The sequence below is a fragment of the Plectropomus leopardus genome, chromosome 10 (assembly GCF_026936395.1).
Source record: "Plectropomus leopardus strain MGB_pleo_1.0 chromosome 10, ASM2693639v1, whole genome shotgun sequence".
Taxonomy (NCBI): domain Eukaryota; kingdom Metazoa; phylum Chordata; class Actinopteri; order Perciformes; family Serranidae; genus Plectropomus; species Plectropomus leopardus.
In genome coordinates, this window is record NC_142185.1 from 34,452,947 (window position 1) to 34,479,122 (window position 26,176).

Consider the following 26,176-nt stretch of genomic DNA (forward strand, 5'->3'; position numbering starts at 1 on the left):
TTTACCTGCCTTTTTGGTGATCTGCCTGTTTTATTTACTTTTATTCCTTTTATTTGCTTTATTTTTGTTGACCCCTTTGTGTATTTTGTTCTGGACTTTGTGTGACTGTTCTCCACCTTTTTGTCTGTCAAAGCACTTTGTAATCAACTTTTTTAAAAGGTGCTACACAAATAAAGTTATTATTATTATTATTATTAATATAATTTTTAAAATGTAAAATTAGGTACAATAACGTCATGTTTAACAGGTGGGACACACAAGACCCGAAAAAATTAAACACCACATTAATGGAAAAGAGAACTATATGTCCACTACTTGTTATAACAGCTGCTAAGCTTACAGATCAGTTTATAAACTAATTATAAATTCTGCAAATTGCCCAACATGCGTGTTAGCCTCTGGCAGTTTCTTAATGTTGGGGACCCAAACTTTACTTTTATAACATTTATAACATTTATAACTTTACGGTACTCAACATTTCCGTGTTGACTTTGCAGGCGAGTAGACCACAAAGAGAGACGTTTTTTTTTTAGATTTATTCTGATCACCAGTGTTTGTTTAAGGTGGATTTAGACACAATCTATGACTCACACACACACACACACACACACACACACACACACACACACACACACACACACACACACACACCCTGTCTGTATTTATGAGTGTGTCTGGGAGCAGAACTCATGACTCCCTGCTGATGACGGGAACAAAGAATCATTGCGCCTCCAAACAAACTCCTAAAACAAAAGCACATGCAGCAGAGCGGCGTTCACCAGAGACGTTAATTATTAGACGATTAACCAGCCAGCCGGTCGAGTCGCCCAGTGAGGATAACGAACTACCACATGACAGGCGTCAATGGATTTTTTTTCAAAACAAAACGCATCAACTATTTGTAAAAAAAAAAAAACAAAACATTTTCTTAGCGTGATGCACTTGAAAAAATACATAGTTAACGTACTATAACCTAAAAATAAAAGTAACCTAATAAAAATACCAAAAAAAAGATACAATAAATGTAGTAACAAAAGCTGTATATAATATGTTGTAAAAAAAAACAAAAGCACTTCATTAATGCTAGAACTGGGAGACAGAATCTAACATTTATTTTTTTGAACTAAATTTCCTTCTAAATTTTCTTCCAACATTGTAAGAGTGACTATTGGCACAAAAATATGATCACAATTACATTTTCGATCAATAATCATTAGAAATATAGATTTATTGACTAGGTGAGTAAGGGTTAGTATTAAAAGAAGTTGAACTGTCTGAAAAGTTCAGAAAATTTACTGTAATGCAACTTTTAAAATCAGGGGAAAAAAAACAATTTATTCCATATAATGATATAAAAATAGCCAATACCTTGATACAACGACACTTATTATCTAAGACGATATATATTCTCATATCTCGATACCATATAATATTTTTATATTGCCGAGGCCTGTCACCAATCTGATTTATTGATTCATAGTATCAGTTACTGACAGATATTGATCTTATTAAGCGGATTCGGGATTCATCCATAATTGGCTGATTCTCATTAAATAAAGTCTCATCTTCAATGTCATAAAATTCTGAGTGTCGGTTAATTTAATTACGGAGGGCAGCAACTATCTGATGACAGATTATTTGTTTGAGTTTTTTTTTAGCAAAAATAGCAAAAATTCATTTGTTCCAGCTTCTCAAATATTATATATATCAATATTTTCTGTTTCTTAAGACGGAGACATGTTGCCACTGTTGAGCAGATTTGGGCGTGACGATGGATTGGACCAGGATGGACCAGGATGGACCAGGATTGACCAGGTCTGCTCCAGTCTGGGTAAGTGGTGTTTCATCACACACATCGTTTTTTGGATATATGTGATGATAAGAGTCCAGTTTTAGGTCTCGTAGTTGGTAAACAGAAGACGACCGTTGACACCACCTTTAAATCAACAACTTAACGCGACGTCAGCTTTGCTTCCTTCGACATCAACAGTCTCACCGAACAAACGTCACGCTGAACGTAAACAGTGTGAGCGGCTGGACTTCGTTCGTTTCTGTTCAACAACGGCTGCTGTTTTTTGCAGTTTGTAGGTGCATGTGGTCTCGTGCAGACGTCCCCGACTCGTGTGTCTCAGGTCCATTCTGAATGCACCATAAATGAAGTTTGTGAAAAATACACTTTATTTTGAAGTACAGTGAATTTAAAGCACAGTGCTTTTATTGTGAAGCACAGTGTCCTGCTGTAGAGGGAAAGGTTGTTTTTTTTGAGAAAAGTAACTTTCTTCTGCGTTCTTGGTATTATGTTGCATGCTTTTGTTTGGTTTTGTTTTTTCCAAAACCAGGAGGGTGGCTTTTTTTTAATCCTCCCCAAAGCTGCAAATATTTTGCCTTGAGTGTCCCTGAGTGACGTCATTGTCCCACATGATGTCTTCAAGGACCTTCAGAAATTTGAAAATCCAGTGCTAATTTCTTCTTCTTTTTCTTTTCTTTTCTTTTTTTTTTGAAGTTTCTGGCTGTGATAAACAGTCATTTGGTGATTTTTATTTTTGGAAGGCCCGCAGGTTTGGGAGGCATGTTTTTAAAAAAAAAAAAAAAAAAGATCTAAAAGATGAAAAAAAGGCAAAGAACATAAAAAAAAGTTAACTTTTTTTAGGACAAAATTTTTTGTAAAAAAAAAGCCCAAAAAATAAACAAACTTTGCCAACAACATGGCCAAAAACTGTTGAAATACAGAACACGCCTCGGTGAGTTTTAAAGTAGCAGCATTACAATAAACCCTGAAAATCTGACAAAAACTGTGTTCCCTGTTTACGACACCAGTGTGCTGAAGGATGTAAACACACGATGGATCAGCGGTCACTTACAAACACACTGATCCTTCGTGTTGGTCTGACAGGTGTGATGCACATCTGTCACTTTTTTTACCGACATTTTCTGGAAGCTCATCATTGGATGATAAAATCCTCGTTAGTCTGAGGTGAGTCTACGTGATCGGATGTAACGCGGGCAGGACTGGATCCTCGCAGGACAATCCTTGAAAGTCATTACGTGCTTTACCTCCCTGACCCCCCTAATTTGGAAAGCGGCACTTTCCCTCCGTGATTCCCGATGGTGCCGGCCTGCTGTTTACGTGCTCGGCTCCCATTCAGAACTTAATCACCGTTTCCTTCCAAATAGGTCACAGTCACAACAGCCAGTCTGAGGACCAGATGAAGGGATTATCCCCCAAAAATGGCAACTCCACAGCAGGTGGGCTTCTCTCTGCAGTTTTCTACATGCCTCACACATGGGAAGGGGTGTGCGGATGAGCGTGTGTCCGTGTGTGTGTGTGTGTGTGTGTGCCAAGGGAAGAAGGCAGGAAAAAACCTTGTGTGACCTATTTCTAGATAGGCTGAACCCACAGCTCTGCTGCAGGGAAAAGTCCACCGTTAGATGCCGTCACATTTCACACTTTGAAAGAGCTTTGAAATGAAACTGAGTGAAATCTTAAAGCATTAACAGACACTTTACAAACATCACGGGTAAATGCAACCCACTCATGTTAATAATAAAGTGGTAACATGCTCCAACAAAGCTACCAAAAACAGGATGTCTGCTATTTATGACATTTTAAAGACAAATAAATGAAGATGTAAATGTTTAAGTCAAAGTAAGGAACAATAAAGGCCACATTTAGGCCTTTTAAAATGGAAAATATGTTTTAAAAAAAGGGAAAAAAAGCACTTTTTAACCCTTTGAAACCTGAGCAAACTGGCCTGATTTCTCTCAAGAACATAAGAAAAAGGGATTGAGCAACTTTAGAAGAAATACACTCTAAATTTAGCAAAAGTTGCAAAATATTTTCCTGAAAATAAGCACACAAAAAGCATACTAATAATAATAACAATACTAAATATTTTTAAAATAATAGAAATGACCTGGAAAAAATAGCAAATAAATATAAAATTATATGTTTTCTTGACATTTTTTTTTATTTTTTGGTTATTTTTTTTAAATAATCTATCTTCTTCAAGTTATTTTTCTTGTTATCTTATACTGTTTTTTTTGTTTGTTTGTTTGTTTTGTAATTTCTTGCCACGTTGGTCATTGCCTTTTTTATTAAAATAATTCTGTAACAGGGCGGCACGGTGGCTTTGTGGTTAGCACTGTTGCCTCACAGCAAGAGGGTCTCTGGTTCGAATCCCGGTTGGAACGGGGTTCGGTCCGGGCGGGGGCCCTTCTGTGTGGAGTTTGCATGTTCTCCCCGTGTCCGCGTGGGTTCTCTCCGGGGTCTCCGGCTTCCTCCCACGGTCCAAAGACATGCAGCTCAGGTTAATTGATGACTCTAAATTGCCCTTAGGTGTGTGATTGTGAGTGTGTATGGTCGTTCGTCTATATGTGTCGGCCCTGCGATAGTCTGGCGAACTGTCCAGGGTGTACCCCGCCTTCCGCCCGATGACAGCTGGGATTGGCTCCGGCCCCCCCGCGACCCTTACGAGGACAAGCGGTTACAGAAAATGACTGACTGACTAATTCTGTAACATAATTTTAAATATGCAATTATTATCATTAGCATTATTTTTTTTAAAAAATTATATCGTTTTTTCCTATCTCTTGTCTTTTTTTCCCTCAACATTTTTACCTTTTTCCTAAATTTACTAAGTTGCTCAGAGCCTTTTTTTCATGTTTTTGGAAGAAACTGCTTAATGTTCAAAGGTTTAAATACTTCTATAAAGTGTCTGAAAGCAGCACAAGAAAGGTGATGTTGCTCCAGGTTTCAAAGGGTTAATTTAGAAGTATTCATTGTACAGTACAATGAACCCCGTCTGTGTTTTACTATTCTGACTGATTATTTTTTTAGATTAATATTCCTTCTGCATTAATGTGTAAGTTGCACTTTATTGCTTTAAATGTTTAAAGAAGTATTTCACAGATATAAAGACGGTTTCCACATAAAACTCGTCCGTCTCTGCAGCAAAAAGACACAAATATAATAACCAGAGAAAAAAGGACTTTGCCATTTGCTTTTGCTCAAGATGCAAAAAACCTACAACTACCAGAATGCACTGCGCTCCACCAGCCCAATAAACGCTCCCGCTGGTGGGTGATGTGATGTGGACTGGTCCATGTGATACTATGCTGCCTGGCCGGATCTCATATTACAGTTAAAGGGATATTTCACCACTTTTCAACCAGTTTTGTTTAAAAACGTCGTCGGCAGTCTGTGTAGATGAACAGCGACTCCATGTCCCTCCTAAAACTACAGGCTGTACTTCCACATTTTCGAATTACCCGCCACCGCGGACACAAAGATATACAGCTGATCAAGAGAGGCTGTTTACCAACATGCTCACTTGACTAATCAATTAATCAACTATTGTATCAGTACGAATGCAAACATCACTCTGTTATATTTGACCTCCAGATGGGGTCTGGTTTTAGTTTGCATTTTGGATAAAAAGGAGTTTGTTCTGTATGTTTCTGTATAAATACTGCTTGGTTGATTGATTGATTGATTGATTATGGACATACCTTAGTGGCATCTTCGATAATCTGTCTCAGTCGTGGCTATGGAAAAATGTCCAGGGATAAAAGAAAAAAGCCAGGGAAAAACTGAACTTATAATTATCTTACTTATCTATTTGAAATTATGACACAGGATTATTCTATTGTTATTATTTCTTTTTTCTTTTTCCTTTTTTAAATATATATATATATATATAACATATATCTTACTTATACATTTAAGATTAAGTAACAGAATTATTATACAATTATATTTTATACTACATGCATTTACATGTTTTTTTATATTTTTTAAAACTAATTTTCCGGTTATTTTCTTGCATTTTTCGAATTCCTTGCACATTTTCGGGTATTTCCCTTCTTCCCGTGTTTTTTGTAAAAACATATCAACCCAATCTGCTAAGGTTTGAAAGGGTTAACTAATCGATTAATCGCCTATTGTTTCAGCACTAATGCGAACATGACTCTTTGTTGCATCTGGTTCTGCTTTGCATTTTGGATAAAGCGAGTTTAATCTGTATGAATGGAAATCTACTGACTGATTTTGATCAAAAATAAGTTTCATCTGTAACCAGAAATAGAAATCTATTGATTGATCGATTGATTTTTGATCAGAACGCGTGCTCCTACCTTCCAGGCTGAAGTCGAGCAGCACATACTCGTACACTGTCTCCGTTTTCGTCTCCACTTGCGGTCTCTTCAGAGTGGAGTAGATCTTCCCGGGGCTGCTGTCCTCCGGGTCTTCTAGTTTCCTCAAGCCGCAGCCCATGGCCTCCGAGGCGGGGACAGCCGCTCGCTGCGCGCGGTGGGAGCACCGGAGGAGCCGCCGACACACACTCACACTCACACACGCACACACACACACAGCTTCACTTTGGCTTCAACTTTTAACGGGACCGCTCCATCACCTCCCGCTCCGTCCTCCCGTTAATCCCTCTGAGCGCTCACAGATGAATCAGCGGAGCACCGGAGAGCCGCCGGTTACCGGACAGAGGCTGCTGTTCACGGAGCGGTATTTTTGGAGAAACGTCCCGCTGATGTGGCCGCAGGTCTGGAGCGTGGAGAGGAGGAGCCGCCGCTGCTGTCTCTGGAAAAAAAAAGTTTCCTCCACAATCAAGTCCGACAGAATAATTACAACTTCCCTTTGCCATTTCAAAATAAGAGACTGAAATAGCTCAATGATTTAACCCTTTGAAACTTCAGCAGTTTGGGTTGATTTCTTTCAAAAACATGGGAGGAAAATAATGAGCAATGCAGAGAGAAAAGACCTCGAAATAAAGAAATTAGTAAAAAGTACAAGAGAATTACCTGAAAAGTTGTGAAAAATAAATAAAAAACCGAAACAAACAAAACAAAATTAAAGTCAAAATAAGAATATATAAGAATAACAGAAATTATATATATAGGTATAGCGATTTTTAAAAAAATTTGGTCTTTAAAAATTTTTGTCTTCTTTTTTTTTATTTTAATTTTTTTTTAACTTTTTGGCGATTTAAAATTTATTTTTTTTTACTCACATTTTAGGCACTTTGTTTTCTTTTAAAATGTTGGTGGTTTCTTAAAAACTTTTGGCTGTTTGTTTGTTGTTTCTTTTTTTATTTTTTGGGATTTAAAAAAATGTGTGTTCGCTTTTGTTTTTCTTTTAAAACTTTTGTTGATTTAAAAAAATGGATTTTTTTCTTTGAAATTTTCTGAGTATTTTTTTCTCATATTTTTGTCAGTTTGTTTTCTCCTTAAAATTTTGAGTGATTTTTAAAGAAACCCATGAGACAGGCGAAATAAAATTTGCCAAAATAACACCATTTATTATGGCCAGAAACTGAAAAAACCACATATGTCCTATGCTCCTTGAACACATCATATGGGAGTACATTTTGCTGATCATACTTGTATGTAAGTCAGATATGTGGTGGAGTATTTTCACAGTGTATTATTGGTAGTTTTACTTATTGCCTCCACCACTGTTGCACTGTAATCGCACTTTTTTCCGCTCTGCCTGCACTGCTGTGAGCCGTCTGCTCCTCTAATCACCGCTCAGTAATTCAGTCAGTGAACATTTATCACCGCGGCAACAATAAGGATTTACTTTCTTCATTTATGGCCTTTGTAACTTAAAACTGTGACTTCTGCTGCCCTTTTCTTCTCATGTTCATCTAATGAACCTGTAACACATCCGGACGGTGTCACACACACACACACACACACACACACACACACACACACACCTTAACGCTGCTGACCTCTGACCTCTGTCGCTCACTGATCTCCACTTAAAGCCATTAAGAGCACAGAGTTGAAAACTGATGTGCAGCAGGCGGCTCATTAGAGACGCAGAGACGAACTCATAAACGTGTTTAACTGATCCCAGGTCTGTCACTTCCTCTCTGTTTCCTGCAGGTTCACTTCTCTTTGTTTTCGGCATCACAGCTTACATTTATTAGTCCTCGTCTCATATTCTGAATAGTTGGTGAATGCATATGAAGTGCAACAGTATTGACATGTTAGTTCAGGACCATAAACTAAGTACATACTATTAGATATTTTACTCATGAAATATTACACTTTTTCATTAACTACATGCATTTGATTGTTTTAGTGACTTGTTAATTTGTAAATTCAGACTATTAACACTTAAAAAACCTGAGCAATTGTCTTAATTAAAAAAAAAACAAAACAAGGGAGGAGGGAAATGAGCAACTTGATTAAAAACAATTAGCATAAATTAGTAAAAAGGTACACGGAAATTACTTCACTCATTACTAAAATGAGTATAAATAAAAACAAGAATATGACCTGAAGAAAGTGCTTCTACATGCACATCTCTCTCTATAGATGGATAGATAGGTATTTATTTGTGTGTATTTAAGTCCTCAGACTGATGTGTAAGATCACGCAGCTACATCCATCATTTTATACAGCCTATGGTTCAGGAGAGGGTCATTAGTGCTTCATGCATTGATCACTGCAGATTTCCTGCATGCTTGGCACACTGAAGTTTCACCTGGTTGCAACCTGCGACCTCACCACCTGATGGCGCTAAATCTGACATCCTGCTCTCTTTAATCATGAACAGTTTGTGTCTTTGTTTCTACAATTTAGTCTGTCGAATTATCCAAATATTATCTATGAAATTGATTTTTTTTTCAAGGTCAGACAAACAGGTGAAGGCAATTGTCCTCATCTCCCAAGTGCACACAGAAACCGCAACATTTCTAAAGAACAGTCTCACACACACACACACACACACACACACACACACACACACACACACACACCATGTAGAGTGAAGGGGAAACTGAAGTCAGAGTGGCAGCAGAGGATCTGAGCCAGTAACACCAGCTGCAGGCCCTCATGCAAAAACCACTGCCAGGTGCTGCCTGTCAAACACACACACACACACACACACACACACACACACACACACACACACACACACACTTGGATCCATTTCAGCTCCATTAATTGCTCATCTGGTCTCGTTGTTGACGACCTTAGAGCGATAATTGTTAAAGAATAACTGTTTGGGGAAAACAACTCGGACTTTTACACCTCGTGATGTTATTTTATGTACAAGATATTAAGTAATATAATGGTATAAGCTGTTAATTACAAACATCATAATTTACTCTGATGTGATTAATATGTGTTTTCCTCTCTGTTGATTTGTAACTTTTTCTGTCTGAATGAATGAGAGGAAGGAGAGAAAGAGAGGAAGCAGCTGGTGGATGAGAGGCGCTATTAGAGGAAAGGAGGACAGCAGTGGAAATCCTAAAAATGTTTACTGTGTATAAACTGTCTATAAATATATGTCCACCTGATCAGCGACCCTTTATTTATAATTTATTAGCAGTATATAAAGAATAGCTTCTGTATGATGCAGCCGTGAGTCAGTATTTGTGCTCATTAAAGCAACAGTTCATCCCCAAATCAAAAATCACATTTTCCTCTAACCTGTAGTGCTGATTATTAATCTTAATAGTATTGGTGTCAACTGTGGAGCCTTCCCTACAGTTAATGTTTTGGTGGCCCTCAGGCTGTTGCTCCATCTTCAGGCTGCAACTCTGCGTTTTCATTTTGTCTGTAAATCATGGCGCTGCCACCGCGGACACAAAGATTATAGCACTGGATTGAAAGACTTACATGCCTCTCTCTCTCAAACTTAGACCGAAATTTGATCAAACAGTAGATTCGCGCTGCCAGCCACTGTGTCAGAGATCCGTGCTGTGTCAGAGATCCGTGCTGTGTCAGAGATCCGTGCTGTGTCAGAGATCCGCGCTGTCGGAGATCTGCGCTACTAGCCACTGTGTCGGATATCTGTGCTGCCTGCCACTGTGTCAGAGATCCGTGCTGTGTCAGAGATCCGCGCTGTCGGAGATCTGCGCTACTAGCCACTGTGTCGGATATCTGTGCTGCCTGCCACTGTGTCAGAGATCCGTGCTGTGTCAGAGATCCGTGCTGTCGGAGATCTGCGCTACTAGCCACTGTGTCGGATATCTGTGCTGCCTGCCACTGTGTCTGAGATCCGTGCTGTCGGAGATCTGCGCTGCCAGCTGCTGTGTCAAAGAACTGCCTTGTCTGAGATTTGCACTGCCAGCCTGTGTCGGAGATCCACACTGTCGAAGATATGCGCTGTCAAACACTGTGTTGGAGATCTGCGCTGTCGGAGATCTGCGCTGTCAAACACTGTGTTGGAGATCTGCGCTGTCGGAGATCCGCGCTGTCAGATTGTCTCACTGCTGCTGTCAGACAATAAGCTGTGTTTCATCTGCGACAGCGCCTCTAGATATCAAAATCTACAACAAAGTCGATATTTTTTCCTTTTAAACTGTATGTCAAATTATATGTGGATGTACTTCTTGATATGTAATGCCATCCGTTTCCTATTCATTGTACACTATATACACTTTTTGGAGTGGTAGTCCTTATAGGCTACTTAACTCTACAGCACACACACACACACACACACACACACACACACACACACACACACACACACACAGAGTGTACAGCGGATGAAATAATGCCTCAAAAATAACTGCCCCTCCAGCAGGAAACCACTATCATTCAGGAGCTCCACCCGTCTAAGACGCGCTGGGAAGGAAACCCGGGGCCCTCCTCCACTAAACAGGGCCCTCAGTGTGGACAGGAAGTGACCAGTTTATACAGCAGTGCATTAAACACATCAAATGTCTCCTCTCATCCTCTCAGCTTTAATTCATAACGTCTTGAAGAGTTCAGAGACGGTTTTCAGGGAGCTGCTGCACATTTATCACGTGTTGACGAATGTTTTTGTTGTAACTTCTGCACAATTCCTCCATAGCACCATCATTTTATTCTGCTTCTGTATCTTTTTCTGTTTAAAGTTAGAATTTGGACTCCTCCTCCATGTTAATTGTTTTGCACCAAAACACAAAGTTAAATTCCTTGTATGTGTTTTTATTTATTTTTATTAATTTCACAGGTAATAATGTAGATTATTAAATGAGTGCATCTTTATTCAAACCAGGGATGAGAATTCAACTGTTTGCTCTGTGCTGGTTGGTTTGCTGATGGCACCATCTAGTGTTTATTCGCATTATAGTCGAGGAGGGAGGGCTCCGCTCAGGTTTGACACCTTTATTTAAACCTTTCGGAGTGACATCACTTTTCTTGTGCTGCTTCACAAGTATTTAAACCTTTGAACTGAGATTAAATTGCTGTTGCATCTTCTAAAAACATGGAGAAAGGCAATGAGTAACTTGGTAAGAGATGTTCCACAAACTGTAGGAAATGTGTAGATTTAGAAAAGTGTTTCAAAAAACAAAAAACAACAGGAAAATGTCAAGGCAATAAAAAAAACAGAAAAAAGCTAGAGGAGAAATACTGGATTTATGATAAAATAATTACATATTTAAAATGATGCTACCGAATGATTACATTTTAAGCACCTTTTTTTCAAGTCTTGTTAGCATTGTTTTTTTTTTCAAACTTTTTCTTTTTCTTTTTTTTCTTTTCATTTATTTTGTTTTTGGCTTTTGTTTTAAGACATTTTTAGATAATTTTCTTGTAACTTTTTTTTATTTAATTTTATTTTTTTAAAGAAATCAAGCCAATTCAAGTTTTATAGTGTTCAAGTACATTTTTGTACTCTTTTCCTGATTTTAAAGGGGTGGGCCATTAATTTAAAAAAAAAAAAAGCTGCAAGAACAGGAAATAACTTTAAAAAAAATCTACATTTGTGATTTTAATTTGCAATTATTGCAATTATTTCTAAGGAGTTTAATCTTTTTGTCCTGCAAAGAAATTCCCAGATTAATATTACTATATTAAAGAGTTGAGATTTTTAATTTTTCAATCTCCTTTGAACCTCTTTCTAAAGATATCAGTGCACCTGTGGATTAGTGATATTTCATGTCTGTATTGACTGTAGTCACCACGGCAGCTCTATGACCCTGTCTGTGAGCCCTGTGGTGTCACCGTGACCTTAAAATCAACGGAAAACAGGGAATTATTGAGTGTAATAAGCCCCCGGACAAAACATGGAAGGATCTGTGCTTCATCCCGTGTGGTTTTCGGAGAGCAGTTTGAACGGGGAGCGCTTCAGAGGGCAGCTGTGAGACTCTGCTGTCACTGTGACCCAGAACACAGATCCACAAAACACTGTGGGATCAGAGCAAGATCTGTACACAACACCTGCTCGTCTTTACATGCAAATATTCCCCATGGTGCATCACTTTGACATGCAGATACTCCCCCACACACCTGGCACACACACACACACACACACACACACACACACACAGCCCCATTTGGTGAGATTTTAAAGCAACGGTTCAGAAAATCATCATCATTTTGTGCATCTTTTGGTTTTGTGTCTGCTTGAGATCATTTTGAGGGCCGTGTTTTTGGTCAATTTGTGACTCTTTGTGGTTGTTTTGCCTCTTTTTGCAGCTATTTTGCATCTCTTTGTGTTCATTTTGAGTCTCTTTGTTTTCAGTTTTAGTCTCCTTGTATTCGTTTTGAGTCTTCTTTTGGATATTTGGGATCTGTTTGCATTCATTTTGCATCTCTTGTGTTCATTTTGAATCCCTTTGTGTTTATTTTGAGTATTTTTTTGTGTGGTCATTTTGGAGTCCTTTTTTTTTTGTCATTCTGAGTCTCCGCGTGTCCATTCTGCATCTCTATCTGTTAACTTTGAGTCTTTTGGTGTTAATTTTGCATCTCTTTGTGTGCGTTTTGAGTGTCTTTGTGGTTATTTTGACTCTTTGTGACCATTTTGCCTCTCATTCTGCAGTTTCCTTCATTTCTTTGTGTTCATTTTGCATCTTCTTTATACTCATTTTGAGCATCTTTGTGGCAATTTTGAGTGTCCTTGTTGCAATTTGCATCTCTTTGTCTTTGTTTTAAGTCGCTTTGTGTTCATTTTGAGTCTCTTTGTGGCCATTTTGCATCTCTCTTGGACAGTTTTTGCATCTCTTTGTGGTCATCTCGAGCATCTTTGTAGCCATTTTAAGTCTCTTTGTGTTTGTTGAGTCTCTTTTGGCCATTTTGCATCTTTTTCAGCCATTTTTTGAGTCTCTTTGTGGTCATTTTGAGTGTCTACATGGTCATTTTGCAGCCCTTTGTGTTTATTTTTTAGGCTCTTTGTGATCATTTTTGTGTCATGTGTTCATTTTGAGTCTCTTTGTGGTCATTTTGAGTCTCGTCTTGGTACATGCAGACTCGATACTTGCTAATTGGAAGGACAGTTTGTAGGTGAAGGCCAGCAGAGGCCGCTGACATTTTGGGCATGTGGTGAAGTATTCCTTCTGACACAAGAATTTACTCTGAAGAACCAGCACATGGACGTTGTTGATAATCACTCGTGCTGATTTATACCTCGAACACTGTAATGACTGCATGGCTTAACAGTCGCTCAGCTGGTGTAAATGTACAGAAACAAAGGGATAAAAAGCTGATTAGCCACCCACTGCGGCCTGTTTTACAGCTAAATGTTTTACGCAGCCGTCTACATGAGTAACGGTAGAGTCAACAAAGAAGAAATAGCTACAACTAATATGTTTAATGTGCTCCAATAAAAACAGAAGTACACGAAGGCGTACAGAGACTATAAATGTATCCAAAGACAATGTTTATATTAGACGGGGTTTCTGCAAAAGACGTCCTCTGCTTTGGCTGTTTTTTCTTTCAAGGTCCTGAGGAGACGAGCAGAGAACAGCACGCACCTGTCTACTGACCACACACATTTTACACATGTGCACACACACGTGCACGCACGCTCACACACACCACACGGGACCTCCAAAAGACTTTCTCACACCTCGGTGGCAGCGTAGCATGAAGGCACGAATTTCAGCAGCAGAGGGACACTTGAAGACGGAGCCACATTCCTCTTTTACCGTTTGCTGATTTTCCTCTCGCGGGATCAGAAAACGTTCTTATTTTGTCTGAGTTTAATTTAACCATCTCCTCACCTCTGAGCCTTTTGTCATTCTGCAGCGAGGCCGAGGGAACTGGCATTTAAATGTCAATGACTCACATTCTTTAAGAAATAAACAGGAAGCTGAATGTGTCTCCATTTCGGATAGAAGCAACTTTGTTGTCCTCCTGAGGGAAATTTGGTTTGCAGACAGCGGCGGTGGAAGAAGAATGAAAATCTTTTATTTGTGCTGGATTTCAGAAATAGAATATGATTTTATTTATTTAGTGTGTAATCATCTGAAATTAAAAATCACTGTGTTTTCGTGACCTTAGCGTGAGCTGTTTATATGTGGAGCGGGTCCTACGACCGGTTTCTACCGGAGCCCAGAGCAGACAAACCTTTATTTAACCCTTTGAAACCTGAGGATATCGGGCTGATTTCTTTCAAAAACATGGGAAAACAGAATGAGCAACTACAAGAAAAAGGTGACAGAAAAATGATCTGATAATTAAATTTTAAAAAGGGGGAATTAAAAAAAAGACAATGTACCCAAACTATATTAATAATCATTATGATTACACATTACACATATGTTACAGGAAAAAAAGTATAAATATATGTAATGCATTTTTTCTGTTTTTATTTTTCACTTACTTTGTTTTCTTTTTGGTAATTTTTATTGTTACTTTTTACTGTTTTCTTGCAATTTTTTGTCCATTTTTTTAGATACTCATTGCCTTATCCTTGTGTTTTTGAAAGAAATTAAAACTTAATTTCTTAAAAATGTGAAATGAGTCAGAACGCAAAACAAGAAAACTGGTTTTGATCCAGTTTTCCGTTAAGCTAACAACAAAGCCATATTAAAAATTTAAACACAGTTAGGGGATTTTAAATTGGGGGTTTGGGGGCTCCTCTGCTAGAAGATTTTGAGCATCAAATGCTTAATTTCCTGCATTCTGGTGAATTTTTTTTGCACTATTTTACGATATTAACATCTTTTGATTTTGTCAAAATAAAAGTTGTCTATTATTTTAAAGTTTTTATTTAAGGGAGGACACATTAAAGGGGTCGTGTCCCCTGAGTCCCCCCTGAAATCTACAACTATGAGTACCTAAAAAGTATTAGTTACTTTCCACCTCTGATGATGACAATGAAGGCAGCTGTGAGCAGGTTTATCGGGGGATACGTAAAATAACAAATATAAACAAATAAAAATATTCACTGTATAGTCTGTGCATGAACCAACAAGCGGCAGAAAAGTCTCCACCCTCTATTTTGGGATTTTCTGTCATGGTGAGAGAATATAAACACGGCAAATGCTCTCGTTCGGCGAATGAACTCTGGCTCCACGAATACTAACAGAGAGGTGCGACTGGTGGTGAGCTTCATGCACTAATAGGCCTCACCAGCTGACCACATTCCACAGCTGTGTGGCTCAAGGTCCACACACACACACACACACACACACACACACACACACACACACACACACACACACACACACACACACACACACACGTATCTGCTCTGTCGGCAACACCTTCAAAACATAGTTCAGGGGATTCAGAGAGTTAAAGTCACATCTACCTTCAAAGTGTTTCCACTATATGAAAAAGGCTCATAGATCATTTTGGATTTATAATGTGTGTTTTTTTTAGGACACGTGTTCGCCTTTATCCCCTGTGGGATATAAATCTATTATTTCATATGAGAGATCTTTTTTTTCCTGCAAGGTTTTACACTTTAATATGTTTTGTATGATGCTTTTCAATGCCTTCTTCACAATCTTTCCCTCCACTCCCTCGCAGCTGTAGAGGCAGATTGAGAATTATATCATTATATATCAAGTGTCTGTATCGGCGCTGCTGATGTGTCCTTGAGCACGACGCTAAATCCCCGTCGTCTCCCTGACCCTGACCTCTGACCTCCCTGGAAGAGGCCCAAGTGAGAAAAAATGTAATTTTGTCACAGCGATGAATAATATATCACACTTTTATTAAACCTCTCCACGGCCGACCAATCTTTAGCGGTCTGCCTGTCGCTCTGAACCAGCTCCGACTGGACAATAAGGAGAGGTCAGAGGTCAAATGTACACATCTCAATCCACAAGACCGCCTCCCAACAAAGAAGAAGAATTTGGGTCTGTCATGTTTTCAAGATTAGATTTTTAAATAAGAAATGTTCTTTACACAGTAACAATGATGAGCTCCCCTCATGTCGACATGTCGTGATGCTCGTCCAGACGAGCCGCTGGTGCTGTGAAAACTTCTTATATAACGTCAAGGTCGGTTCTTATGCAAAACAGGCGTTTTTAGGCCCAAAAAATTCTCACTCTGAGTGGTTATTGACACTAAAGCAAGGATACTCAACTTACCCTCACTTGTTTCTAGGATTTAGGGACGTTTCTAAGATTGAGGACATTTCGGGGATTTTAAGACACTTAGCGGATTTGTGGACATTTTGGGGATTTTAAGATGATTCTAGGATTTTAGAACATTTGTCTGATTTTTGGACGTTTCTAGGACTTTAGGACATTTGTTGGACTTAAGTAAGTTTCCAGGATTGTAAGGACATTAGCAGTTTAGCTGGGACTGTGAGGATCCTCCACCGGCACATTTTTAATTAACAAGCTCTATTCTGACGCTCTTTTATGCACTCTGGCACCTTATGTATAGTATATACATAAGGTGCCATATATATGTGTGTGTGTGTGTGTGTGTGTGTGTGTGTGTGTGTTCCATGCACATCATGCCTTTGTTGGATTAGTATTTACTGACCGGTCACTTTTTCTGATCTTTGCTATCATTTATATATTGTTGTATTTTTATGTTAAATGTTAACTGAGGTGGGGTTTGTTTGTTTTTTGTTTATTTTTTCTTCATTTTTGTTTTTTTGCTGTTTTTTTAAGTTGAGTGTGTGGGGTTCGTTTATATGAGCCTCTGACCTCTCCTGACACTTTCTTTTCATTTTAATTCATCAGGATTTCTGCAGTTTTTTATTGTTTGCAAGTCACACAGACGAAAATGCTCCCAGTGCTCCCAGTGCCTTCCCCATTGTCTTTAAAAATGACAGGGAGGCACTGGACTCGACACTCCGCCAATCAGCGCCTCCGTCTGTTTCCAAATCTCCCGGCGGCGCAGCGCATTGGCCGCCCGGCGCGTCACTCCTGATTTCGGGCGGCGTGTGGGAGGAGCTCGGTGGAGAGATGAAGGGAGGGGTGGCGGGTTAGAGGCGGTGCGACTGTCAATTGTGTTCCCTATTCTCGTCAAAAGTCGGCTGTTGTTGCTGTTGAGTAGAACCGAGACGGTGTGAGGATCTGTGTTTGCTCAGAGCAGTGCGCTCTGCACCGACATGTGAGCCAATCTTCTCTTTTCTCGCCGCAAACCGAAGCGCAAGTTCGCTCTTTTTCTGCACTTTGACATCGATGTGTTTTGGGGGAGAACAGGAGTAGGGTTCCGCGTCGCCTTCAAGCCAAAGCTGGATTGTTGTCAAACATTTTTTCTCTCCCTCCAACCACCAGCACCTCGTTTCATCATTTCTCGTCACGCGCTGAAGCTTTAACGCGTTTGTTGGTGCTCAGAGAGAAAGGGGGGTGCCTTCACCGCCTCGAGGACAAGCAGCAAGACTGGGCACGGTGAAGACTTGTTGCGCGCATCCGGGGAGCGCACCAGTCCAGTTTTCATCCAAGTGCACGCACAGTACCTGCGTGCGATGCTCTGATTTCAGCGGTGAGTCAGTGAGCGGAGCAGGAATGGACTGTGACCAGCGAACAGCCTCAAGTCAGCGCGGCGCTCAGTGACTATGACAATCTGCTCATAATTAACCAAACTGGGGGTGATTAGTTCGCTCCGGAGCAGCTTGCCGAGCGACTGATGCTTTTCGGAAAACCAGTTCTCCTGTAAATGGCATCCACGCGCAGCCGAGTCAAACTTTATTCGGGTCAGATCCGACGACTTGATTAATTTTTTTCTTTTTCTAAAATCGAGCGCTCCCTCCATCTCTTTTCTCATCGATATGTCTGAGCGCGATGGATATGGAGACGGGCTTTGCAGCGACGGAGCGCCGGAGTGCATTCCGCCGAGAGCGTCCCGCGGCCGGCGGAGCGGTGTCATCCTCCCCGGTGGCGGCCAGGACACCGACACCATCCTCCTGGACTCGGTGAAGGCGGCACCTCGCCGGAGCAGCATCATCAAGGTAAAGAAACCGGCATGCTTCTGCCCTATGTTGTTTTTGCCCCATTTAACTGGAAATACAGAGCGTTTATTGGGGCAATTTGGCCCAAAATGGGCCACACAATGGCGTACTTTACGCGAAAACACAGTAAAAAATCTCCGAAAATGAGTGACATAATCAGCGCTTCAGTTCGTACTGTCGTGTAACAGGTCTTTAATTTCTCCTTCAAGGCCACGCCGGGGTTTGACGCGCGTGTGACAGCAGCATGTTGTGCCACACGTCCGCCAATAATCCCTCATTTCGCGTCCTTTTGTGTTTTTTTTACGCGCGTCACACGTGCGTAATTTTCAAATTCCTCAATCTTTGTCCTCCGACTGCATTTCAAAGTAGCCATACCACATTCTCAGATGATAAGGACAGCAGAGAGACAACTTCTGACTCCTGTGTTGACTCTGAGCTGCTGCATGCTGCCGTGTGGATTCACTGAAACATGCAATCAAAAGCTCCTTAAGGATTAGTTTTCCCTTCATAAGAATGAGATTTAACATATTTTACAAGGATTAAATATGATGGCAAGAAAGTCTCTAACAGGAACAATGATTCTGTGGGATTATGAAAGACAAATGCACCTTAAACTGTGGATGAACTTCATCTTATCTTTAATTGCTTTTGGCTGGAAGAATGACTCGATTTCTTTCTCTTAAGTAAAAGTAGATGAGCAAAACATGTGCAAAAACCTTTTGATTAAAGGAACAGTGTGAGATTTGGGGGAATTTAGTGGCGGCTAGTGGAGGATTGCAGATTGCAGCCAGTTGAAACTTCTCCCGGTTAGAATTTCTTCATTGTTCAGGAGGTTTTTACTGGGAGCCTCTTCAAAAACAAACAAAAAAACCCCCCAAAAAACCACTGGATCCTGAGATTTCAGGCAAACTTGAGCCAATCGAGCTCATACCATGTTCATTGGAGAAACTCTGAATTTTAACCCGAAACTGCTTTATTTGATGTTTTGATCGGTTTAAATCACGTGATTGGTTTGTTTCAGAGAGGAAGAAACTTCTGCGTATGATTCGGCTCCCTGTAAAAACCTCCTGAATAAACACTGAAGGAATTCTAACTGGGAGAAACACTGCAGTGACGACATTTCTCCGCTTTTGCTTTTGTTTTGATGTAGAGACCCCCGGCAAATAGTTGAGCCTCTGCGTGTGAGGATGCAGTACTTTATGATATGTAGAGCACTTCATTGGTCTGTGGTGATTAGGTGTAGTATATGGAGGAGGTGACCAGTTGTGCATGTTTGTATTTTTTGGTGTTGTTATTCAGGCTGTCTGTTGTGTTTGGTGATTGCTGTGTGATTTTTCCAAAATGACTAATAGAAAATCCATCTAAATATCTTTCTAGCAACAGAAAATAACATATTGTGCATTAAATACTGATGCATTAATGTGGAAGCAGCATTTGTAGCTGTTCAAGGTAGAAGAAGGTTTAATTACTTGACTGTGATATTTAAGCCCAGTGGTTCCCAATTTAAGGGCTTGGCCCCTTCAAAGGGTCACCAGAAAGATCAGAGAAGTCATGAGAGGATTAATGGGGCAGGAAAGAAGAACAACAGACATTTCTCTGATTTTTGCCATAATTTGTGAAATAATGGATATTGGATACACACATTTTTAAAGACGAAAAAATGCCTGAATCACTGTTTTTTTTTTTTTTTTAGCCTTTCTCGTGTTTTAGGTCAGAAAAGAAACTATAGCTGTCAAATGAATGCAAATGAATGTAGTGGAGTAAAAAGTACAATTTTCTCTCTGACATGCAGCAAAGTAGATGAAAAAAGTATCAAAGTAAAACTTCAAATATAAGCCCAGTCCCTTTTTATTTTGTCTGGTTTCTGTGCAGTTCATTTTCATCGAAGTTCTTTGGATGCATAAAACCGTGTTGTTGGCGACCTGCTGGAGATATCGTTATCTGGCTGCTTAGATCACGCATACAAATATGTGCATATGTTTAAACTTTTGTCAGTATGGACATGCTACACACATCATTAGATTGGTAAGATCTCATCAATCGTTAAGTTTATTTTACTGAAACCGTGAGCACCGAAGAAGACGGTGTTAAACAGGAAAGACGCAAAAAAAGAGATAAGTAGATGTAGAAGACTATTTTTAAAAAAGCTAGGGGAAAATGTTTAGTGAAATATATTCATAATTATATATTTAAAGTTGTTTTACTTTTAAAAAAGAATAATTTAAGCATTTTTTTCAGTTGTTTTTTGCTTCATATATTTTTCTGTTTTACCTTGTGTTTTTTTTGTTGTTACAAATTTACAGGTAATTTTCTTGTAATTTTCACATATTTCTCGCCAACCTCTGGGTCATTTCTTCTTTTGTTGCTCATCACTTTCTTCCCAAAATAATAGTAAAATAAAGCCAATTTATTCAGATTAAAAGGTTAAATAATTTTATTGTAATTATTAAAATCCTGTCCCAAACATAAGCCGGTAGACTTCAGTGATTTAGCAAATCATAGTGATAAACTGCAGATTTACTGTAGTACAGCACTTAAGTATATTTACTTAATTACTTTCCGCCACTGCTGCAAAGACCCCTCACCTACTGACCGACTGGGCGACGTCATGGTGACATCGTGCTTTTCCACCCTCACCTGTGCTCAGGTTGCAGGTCATCGAACCTCTCGGAGGAGCCGAGTGTGGAAGTGCGGATCATGTTAGGGGATCATTATATTTTAATTTTCCGGCGTATCCGCTCCTCCTCAGGTTTTGTGTCACCTGTGTCAGAAATCAGGCCGGAGGAGGAAATAGATTGTGACCTTCTCACATGTGACGCCGATATCGTGCTCCATATTTCATGTCAGCGGCGGAGTCACGGGGGGGAGGTGGTGATTTCTGCCAGCCTCTCGTCCGCACTGTGTCGGGGGGGAAGTGTGAGTCAGAGCAGCGACACCCATCTGGAAGATCCAGCTGAACAGAGGGAGCTTTGACTGCTGGGAGGAAGTGGATGAAAGGACGGACAGACGAGAGGAGTGATGTCAGTGACAGGCGCGCTCCGCTGTGACAGCCGGGGATGGGTATCAATACCCCTCAGAGTCCGCCCAAATATGTCAGATTATTATTAACTGGCAACCACTGACAACTTGCAGTATAATACAACAATTAATCGACTAATCTGCAACCGTTTTTTGATAACAAATTAGTTGTTTCAGTCTATTAACACTGAAAATTCCTTTTAAATAATGTGAAAATATTTGTTGAGTGATTTACTTTAAACGTCTGTTCATAAATATAGTAATTATGACATACTATAAATAATATGACAAAGTTTGTTGGAACAACATTTATTTGTGAGTAATTAACTTAAAAAGTGTGTTCATAAATATGGTAACTGAGTACATAAGCCTTAAGAATTTCTTTTAGATAATGTGGGAAACTTAGTTTGAACACATTAACTTGGATGAGTTACTTACTTAAAAACTTGTTTTCAGAATTATGGTAATTGAGTATTTAATTACCATAATTGTGAACACACATTATTATGTTCATTACTACTAATAATTGAATTGGTCCAATACGTTTTTCTACGTTGTTTCTAGCTTTAAATCAAATTCATCAATTAGACCTCAACAACTTTATTTGAAAATGTAAACAAAGTTGTTACAGATCACAAAACATGAGATAATCAAATACATCGCCTAATATTTAGCAAAAGATAAATGACACAGAGATCCAGAATCAGAACTTCATTGTACCGCACGCATGCACGCACACACACATGCACGCTAGCACGCACCGAGCAGACACGCACGCACATATATGCACGCCCCACACTCATCGCTTGAGTCGAAACCAGCAGATTACGTCTTCATCTAGGTGGAGTTTTTTTGAGGTTACCATTTGAAATGAGGGAGAGGTAATCTCCTGCACAGCTCACGTTACTACGACAACACACGCTCACATGTGTCTGAGACGCCCACACATACCGTGTTAGTGTCTGCACACACACACACACACACACACACACACACACACACCCCTGTTTGTTCAGCTCACCCCATCAAAACACACACACATATACACACACATGCAAGCAATTAAGTCCTTGTTCTGTCTGCGCGCTCTGAAACTGTTGCATGGATGCAGAGATTACATCCTCAGCCAGAGAGCCGGTGTGTGTGAAACGGTTTTGCAGGACCGTGTTGATGATGCTGGATCTGCACAGCTTCATAATCGAGTGGTGTGTGTGTAAATAAGTGAAGAATGCACATGTAATTGTGGAAATACAGTAGTTGTAAAAGATGGCAGCTCTGCAGCAACAAACACTACTAATGTAAACACACTCTGCTCGCACATGCGGTGCAGCGGGCGTGATGTGCACTGCTGCAAAACATCCCCAAAACAGCCTCTCCAGTATGAAGTTAATATAAAGATGAGGGTCCGTATATTTGACAGTATTTAAAATCACACCGTTGGGATTTCTAAATATCATGGTATACTGTAATACTGTGATACTGCCCAGTACGTAAATAAGTCCATACATAAGCCGCCTCATTTTCATAAACGCAATATCTCGAGAGCACCTTGTGGGAATTACATCAAATTTAGCACAAACGTCTATTTGGACTCAAGAATGAAATGAACGAGGTGCCGTGATCTTACGAAACATGTTTTCGGCCTCAACTCAAGAATTTATTCGCTTATTTGGACAAAATTCTACAGCCATGTCTAAGAGAATAAAATCCAAAAGGTTCAAAAGTCAACTTCTCTATGACGGCCTAACGTTCTGCAAAAACACTTTTTGTCATCATTTGGTCATTTGGTACTGAATTGGTGACACTCATCTTGAAAATGTGCTGATTGTAGAGGTCTTATGTGTGTGAAGCGTTTATGTTTTTACAGACGTGGATGTGTAACTTGACTGGTGCGTGGAGGCAGACAATCATGTGACGGTATTTTTATTTTTTTTAGAATTAGAATGAAATAATAATCGATTAATGAAAGAAATAGAATCTGCAGATGAGTTGCAGCCATAGTTGGTGATTTTGAATGTGTGCTGAGAAAATTCAACTATAAAAGAAGCTAAATAAACTATTTTAAAACTCTTAGGACTATCTGAAAAAAATCACAAAGCAAAAGAGACAGAGGTGAGATGCTGCAAAGGTCACATTGAACCGGTTATATGACACTTGCTCTAAATATTAGTTAACGTTAGTGAATTAAGTTAACGTTCAACAATGTTTTATCTCTGACTTTATATCAAAGAACCAGATTTTGTCTCGGTTGTTCAGTCTTTGTGCTGATGATTCATCCTGAGTCTCGCGTCCATCCAACCCTTGAAAAAGCTCCAACGGCCAGTCACCCCTGACCCTGGATGCCAGAAATAACTCTTCCTTCTTCTCCGGTTTAATAAGAAAATAATTGTATGTGCTCGGCCGGCTTTAGAGAAAAGCCTGCTGGTTCTCCTAAAGGATGTCGAGCTCGAGTCCAGAGAAGCCGAACAGAAAGAGAAGACCCGTCATGACGTCAGCGCTGTCGTTTTCTCTGCAGCTGAGACAAATGAAGTTGTGAAACTGGCTGAAACCTGAGTATCTGTTAATAGAGTACAGCAGAAAGACTGAGGCTTTTCCCCATTTTAATGTAATAGCAATTTACCCCAAACTAAATTAAAAATCTGTGTTTCCTCCTCGTTTTCACTCATGCATTGTTATTCCAGTCGCCCAGATGAGCCGCACCGCCGCTTCATCACGTTTTAAAGAGCGGGTTAAAGGGACGTTAATCTCAATCAAGTTAAACACATCAGAGCTCAGGCTGCTTTATTAATTTCCCCCCCAACGATTAGCTTACAGCATTACAGTGTAACGGGCCAGAAGGCACACACACGCGGAGCGCGGCGGCAGACACGCCAGTCAGGCCTGGGAGGGGAGAGCGGTGCGGGATTAACGGTCGAATGAGAGCACGCACACACACACACACACACACACACACACACACGGTCGGACACACAGGTTTTTTCCAGGATGAGGCTCAGGGGAGACATGGTTGGACGTGTCTCTGACAGGCCGGCGTGCAGCCTGACTGCTCGCTGTTGGAGCGCTGAAGGACGCCGTCTCTCTCGTGCGGTTGTGTTTGCAGAGCAGAGGCCTTGGTGTCTCACAGTTTGACTGCCAGACCGTGTTTAGTATTTCGGCAGGATTTCCTGAATGTTAAAGATGTCTAGGAACTGAAATGGGAATGGGTGCGTTTTCCCGGATTATCTAAATCGGTCTCATATCAGGACTCGTTGCAGCGTGGACACGGGGAGGCTGCTGAGGTCTTACTGGAGCCGTACTTGCAGTTTTTTGTATCTTCTAGCACAATAAGGGTCGACAGATTAACGGCCTGGCCCATTATCAGGGATCATATTTGGCGTTTTGCCGATTATCTGTATCAGCATTTTATTTTAGTGATCGCAGACAGAAAGTGTGGGCATGGGAGGAACTTTTACTTTGTAAAACCTCAGGGAGCTGTTTTTATTTATTCATTTTTTATTTAAATTTTCACTTGACTTTATAAAAAAAGTTGCTGGGAACTTGCCATATATGATGTTAAGAGCTCAGTTTGTAATATTCCAAATTCTAAAAATTGACAAAAGATTTTCATTTTTATTGCAAATACATATCTGTTCCAAATATCGTTTATCAATTTTATTAATTATTAATAATCGGTATCAGCCGTGAAAAGCCAATATTGGTTGACCCCTACATACTAATCAGTATCGGCTCTGATAAAACCAATATCGGTCGACCTCGATGGCACAGTGCAAGCACGTCAACACGGCGCATCAAAGGAAACCTAAATGCAGAACCTTTGACTGTTTGAAAAACTTCTTTAACTCCGTCAGCAGCTGCTGCGGCTCAGCCGGCTCAGTTTTCATCATCAGTCCTGTTTATTTCAGTCGATATGGTAAAAGTATGGAGTACTGATACACAGCCTCTGTGCCAATCCATGTAGTTAATCTTCAGATATTTAAAGAAATGTGTTTGAATTTTATGGAGGACTGAAACTGACAAAAATCAAAAATAGATAAATAAATGTGTCAATAAATATATGAAAATGCCCAAAAAATGACAATATTTATTTAGATTAGATTTTTTTAAATTTCCCATTTAATTTTCCTTTTTTTATCAATTAATTTAATTTATTATTAATTAATTTATTTTTATATTATTTGCTTATTTATTTATGTAAAATTAATACATTGATAAATAAAATGGAAAATTAAATGGGAAATTAAATAAATATTGGCATTTGTGGCACATTTATTTATTTTTGATTTTGTCGGTTTCAGTCCTCTATAAAATTTAGCATGCTAGTGGTGCATAATGAAAAAGTGTTGTTGAGATATTTCAGTCTGGAGCAAACTCGTAGTGGTTTTCAGCTGTATGCCAGTTATCTCTTAAATCATCATGAGCTGACAAACAGCCCATTTCAAGTCAGTTTTATTTATAAAGTCCATTATCACAAATCACAATTTGCCTCAGACCCTCACATCGACTGCGGGAAAAACTCCCAAAAAACTCTATAACAGGAAAAAATGGTAGAAACCTCAGGAGGAGAATAGATGTTGTAAAAAACACTTAAATTACAGTAGATGACAAAGTGATACACAGGAAAGAGAGAGAGAGGAGAAAGAGAGGGACCATGAAAGTTTGAAAAGTGCACAGAAGTGCCTTGACTCCGTTATGGAAAGTCATGGAAAAGTCATGGAATTTCGTACGAGGGCCACGGTGGGAGCCGTGTTTATGTTCAATAGGAGTTTATTTTTGTCCCGTCTCAGTCGGAGCGCCATGTGGCTTTCTTATCCCGCTCTGCCTCCTTCTCCTCTCCCATCTGCACTCCTCGCTCTGCATCTCAAACTCTGCATTGTCTTTTCCTTTTGTCTTTTCCGAATCCCTGTTTTTCCCTCCCGCCTCTCATTCGGCGGCGCTTTGATGTTCTCCGTTGTTGTTTTTTTTGCCGGTATTGTTCTCACTTTGTTGTATTCGCTGTAGTTCTCCGTCTCGATCCTGCCGTGCCGAGCAGCGAACAATGATTTGTTAACAACGTGTTCCTGG

General features: G+C 39.8%; 2 protein-coding genes and 1 long non-coding RNA gene across 6 annotated transcripts in view; 2 read left to right on the forward strand and 1 right to left on the reverse strand.

The window, feature by feature from the left end:
* Positions 1 to 7,054, reverse strand: part of rftn2 (raftlin family member 2) — a 33,422-nt gene extending 26,368 nt beyond the window's left edge. Inside the window, exon 1 of the mRNA XM_088083719.1 lies at positions 6,133 to 7,054. Coding sequence (XP_087939845.1) covers positions 6,133 to 6,271 — 139 coding nt within the window. The 5' untranslated portion in view covers positions 6,272 to 7,054. The remainder of the gene's footprint in view (positions 1 to 6,132) is intronic.
* LOC148188594 (uncharacterized) overlaps positions 1 to 14,229 on the forward strand; it is a 36,263-nt gene extending 22,034 nt beyond the window's left edge. For 3 of the 4 annotated variants that reach the window (XR_015777725.1, XR_015777727.1, XR_015777728.1), the window contains 2 exons: positions 1,730 to 1,831; positions 3,175 to 4,326. This is a non-coding gene — a long non-coding RNA (uncharacterized LOC148188594). Of the gene's footprint in view, positions 1 to 1,729; positions 1,832 to 3,174; positions 4,327 to 13,673 lie in introns of those variants that run through there. The other variant, XR_015777726.1, reaches the window with a different exon arrangement.
* Positions 14,230 to 17,134: 2,905 nt separating this feature from the next.
* plcl1 (phospholipase C like 1) overlaps positions 17,135 to 26,176 on the forward strand; it is a 100,826-nt gene continuing 91,784 nt past the window's right edge. The window contains exon 1 of the mRNA XM_088083722.1: positions 17,135 to 18,097. Coding sequence (XP_087939848.1) covers positions 17,918 to 18,097 — 180 coding nt within the window. The 5' untranslated portion in view covers positions 17,135 to 17,917. The remainder of the gene's footprint in view (positions 18,098 to 26,176) is intronic.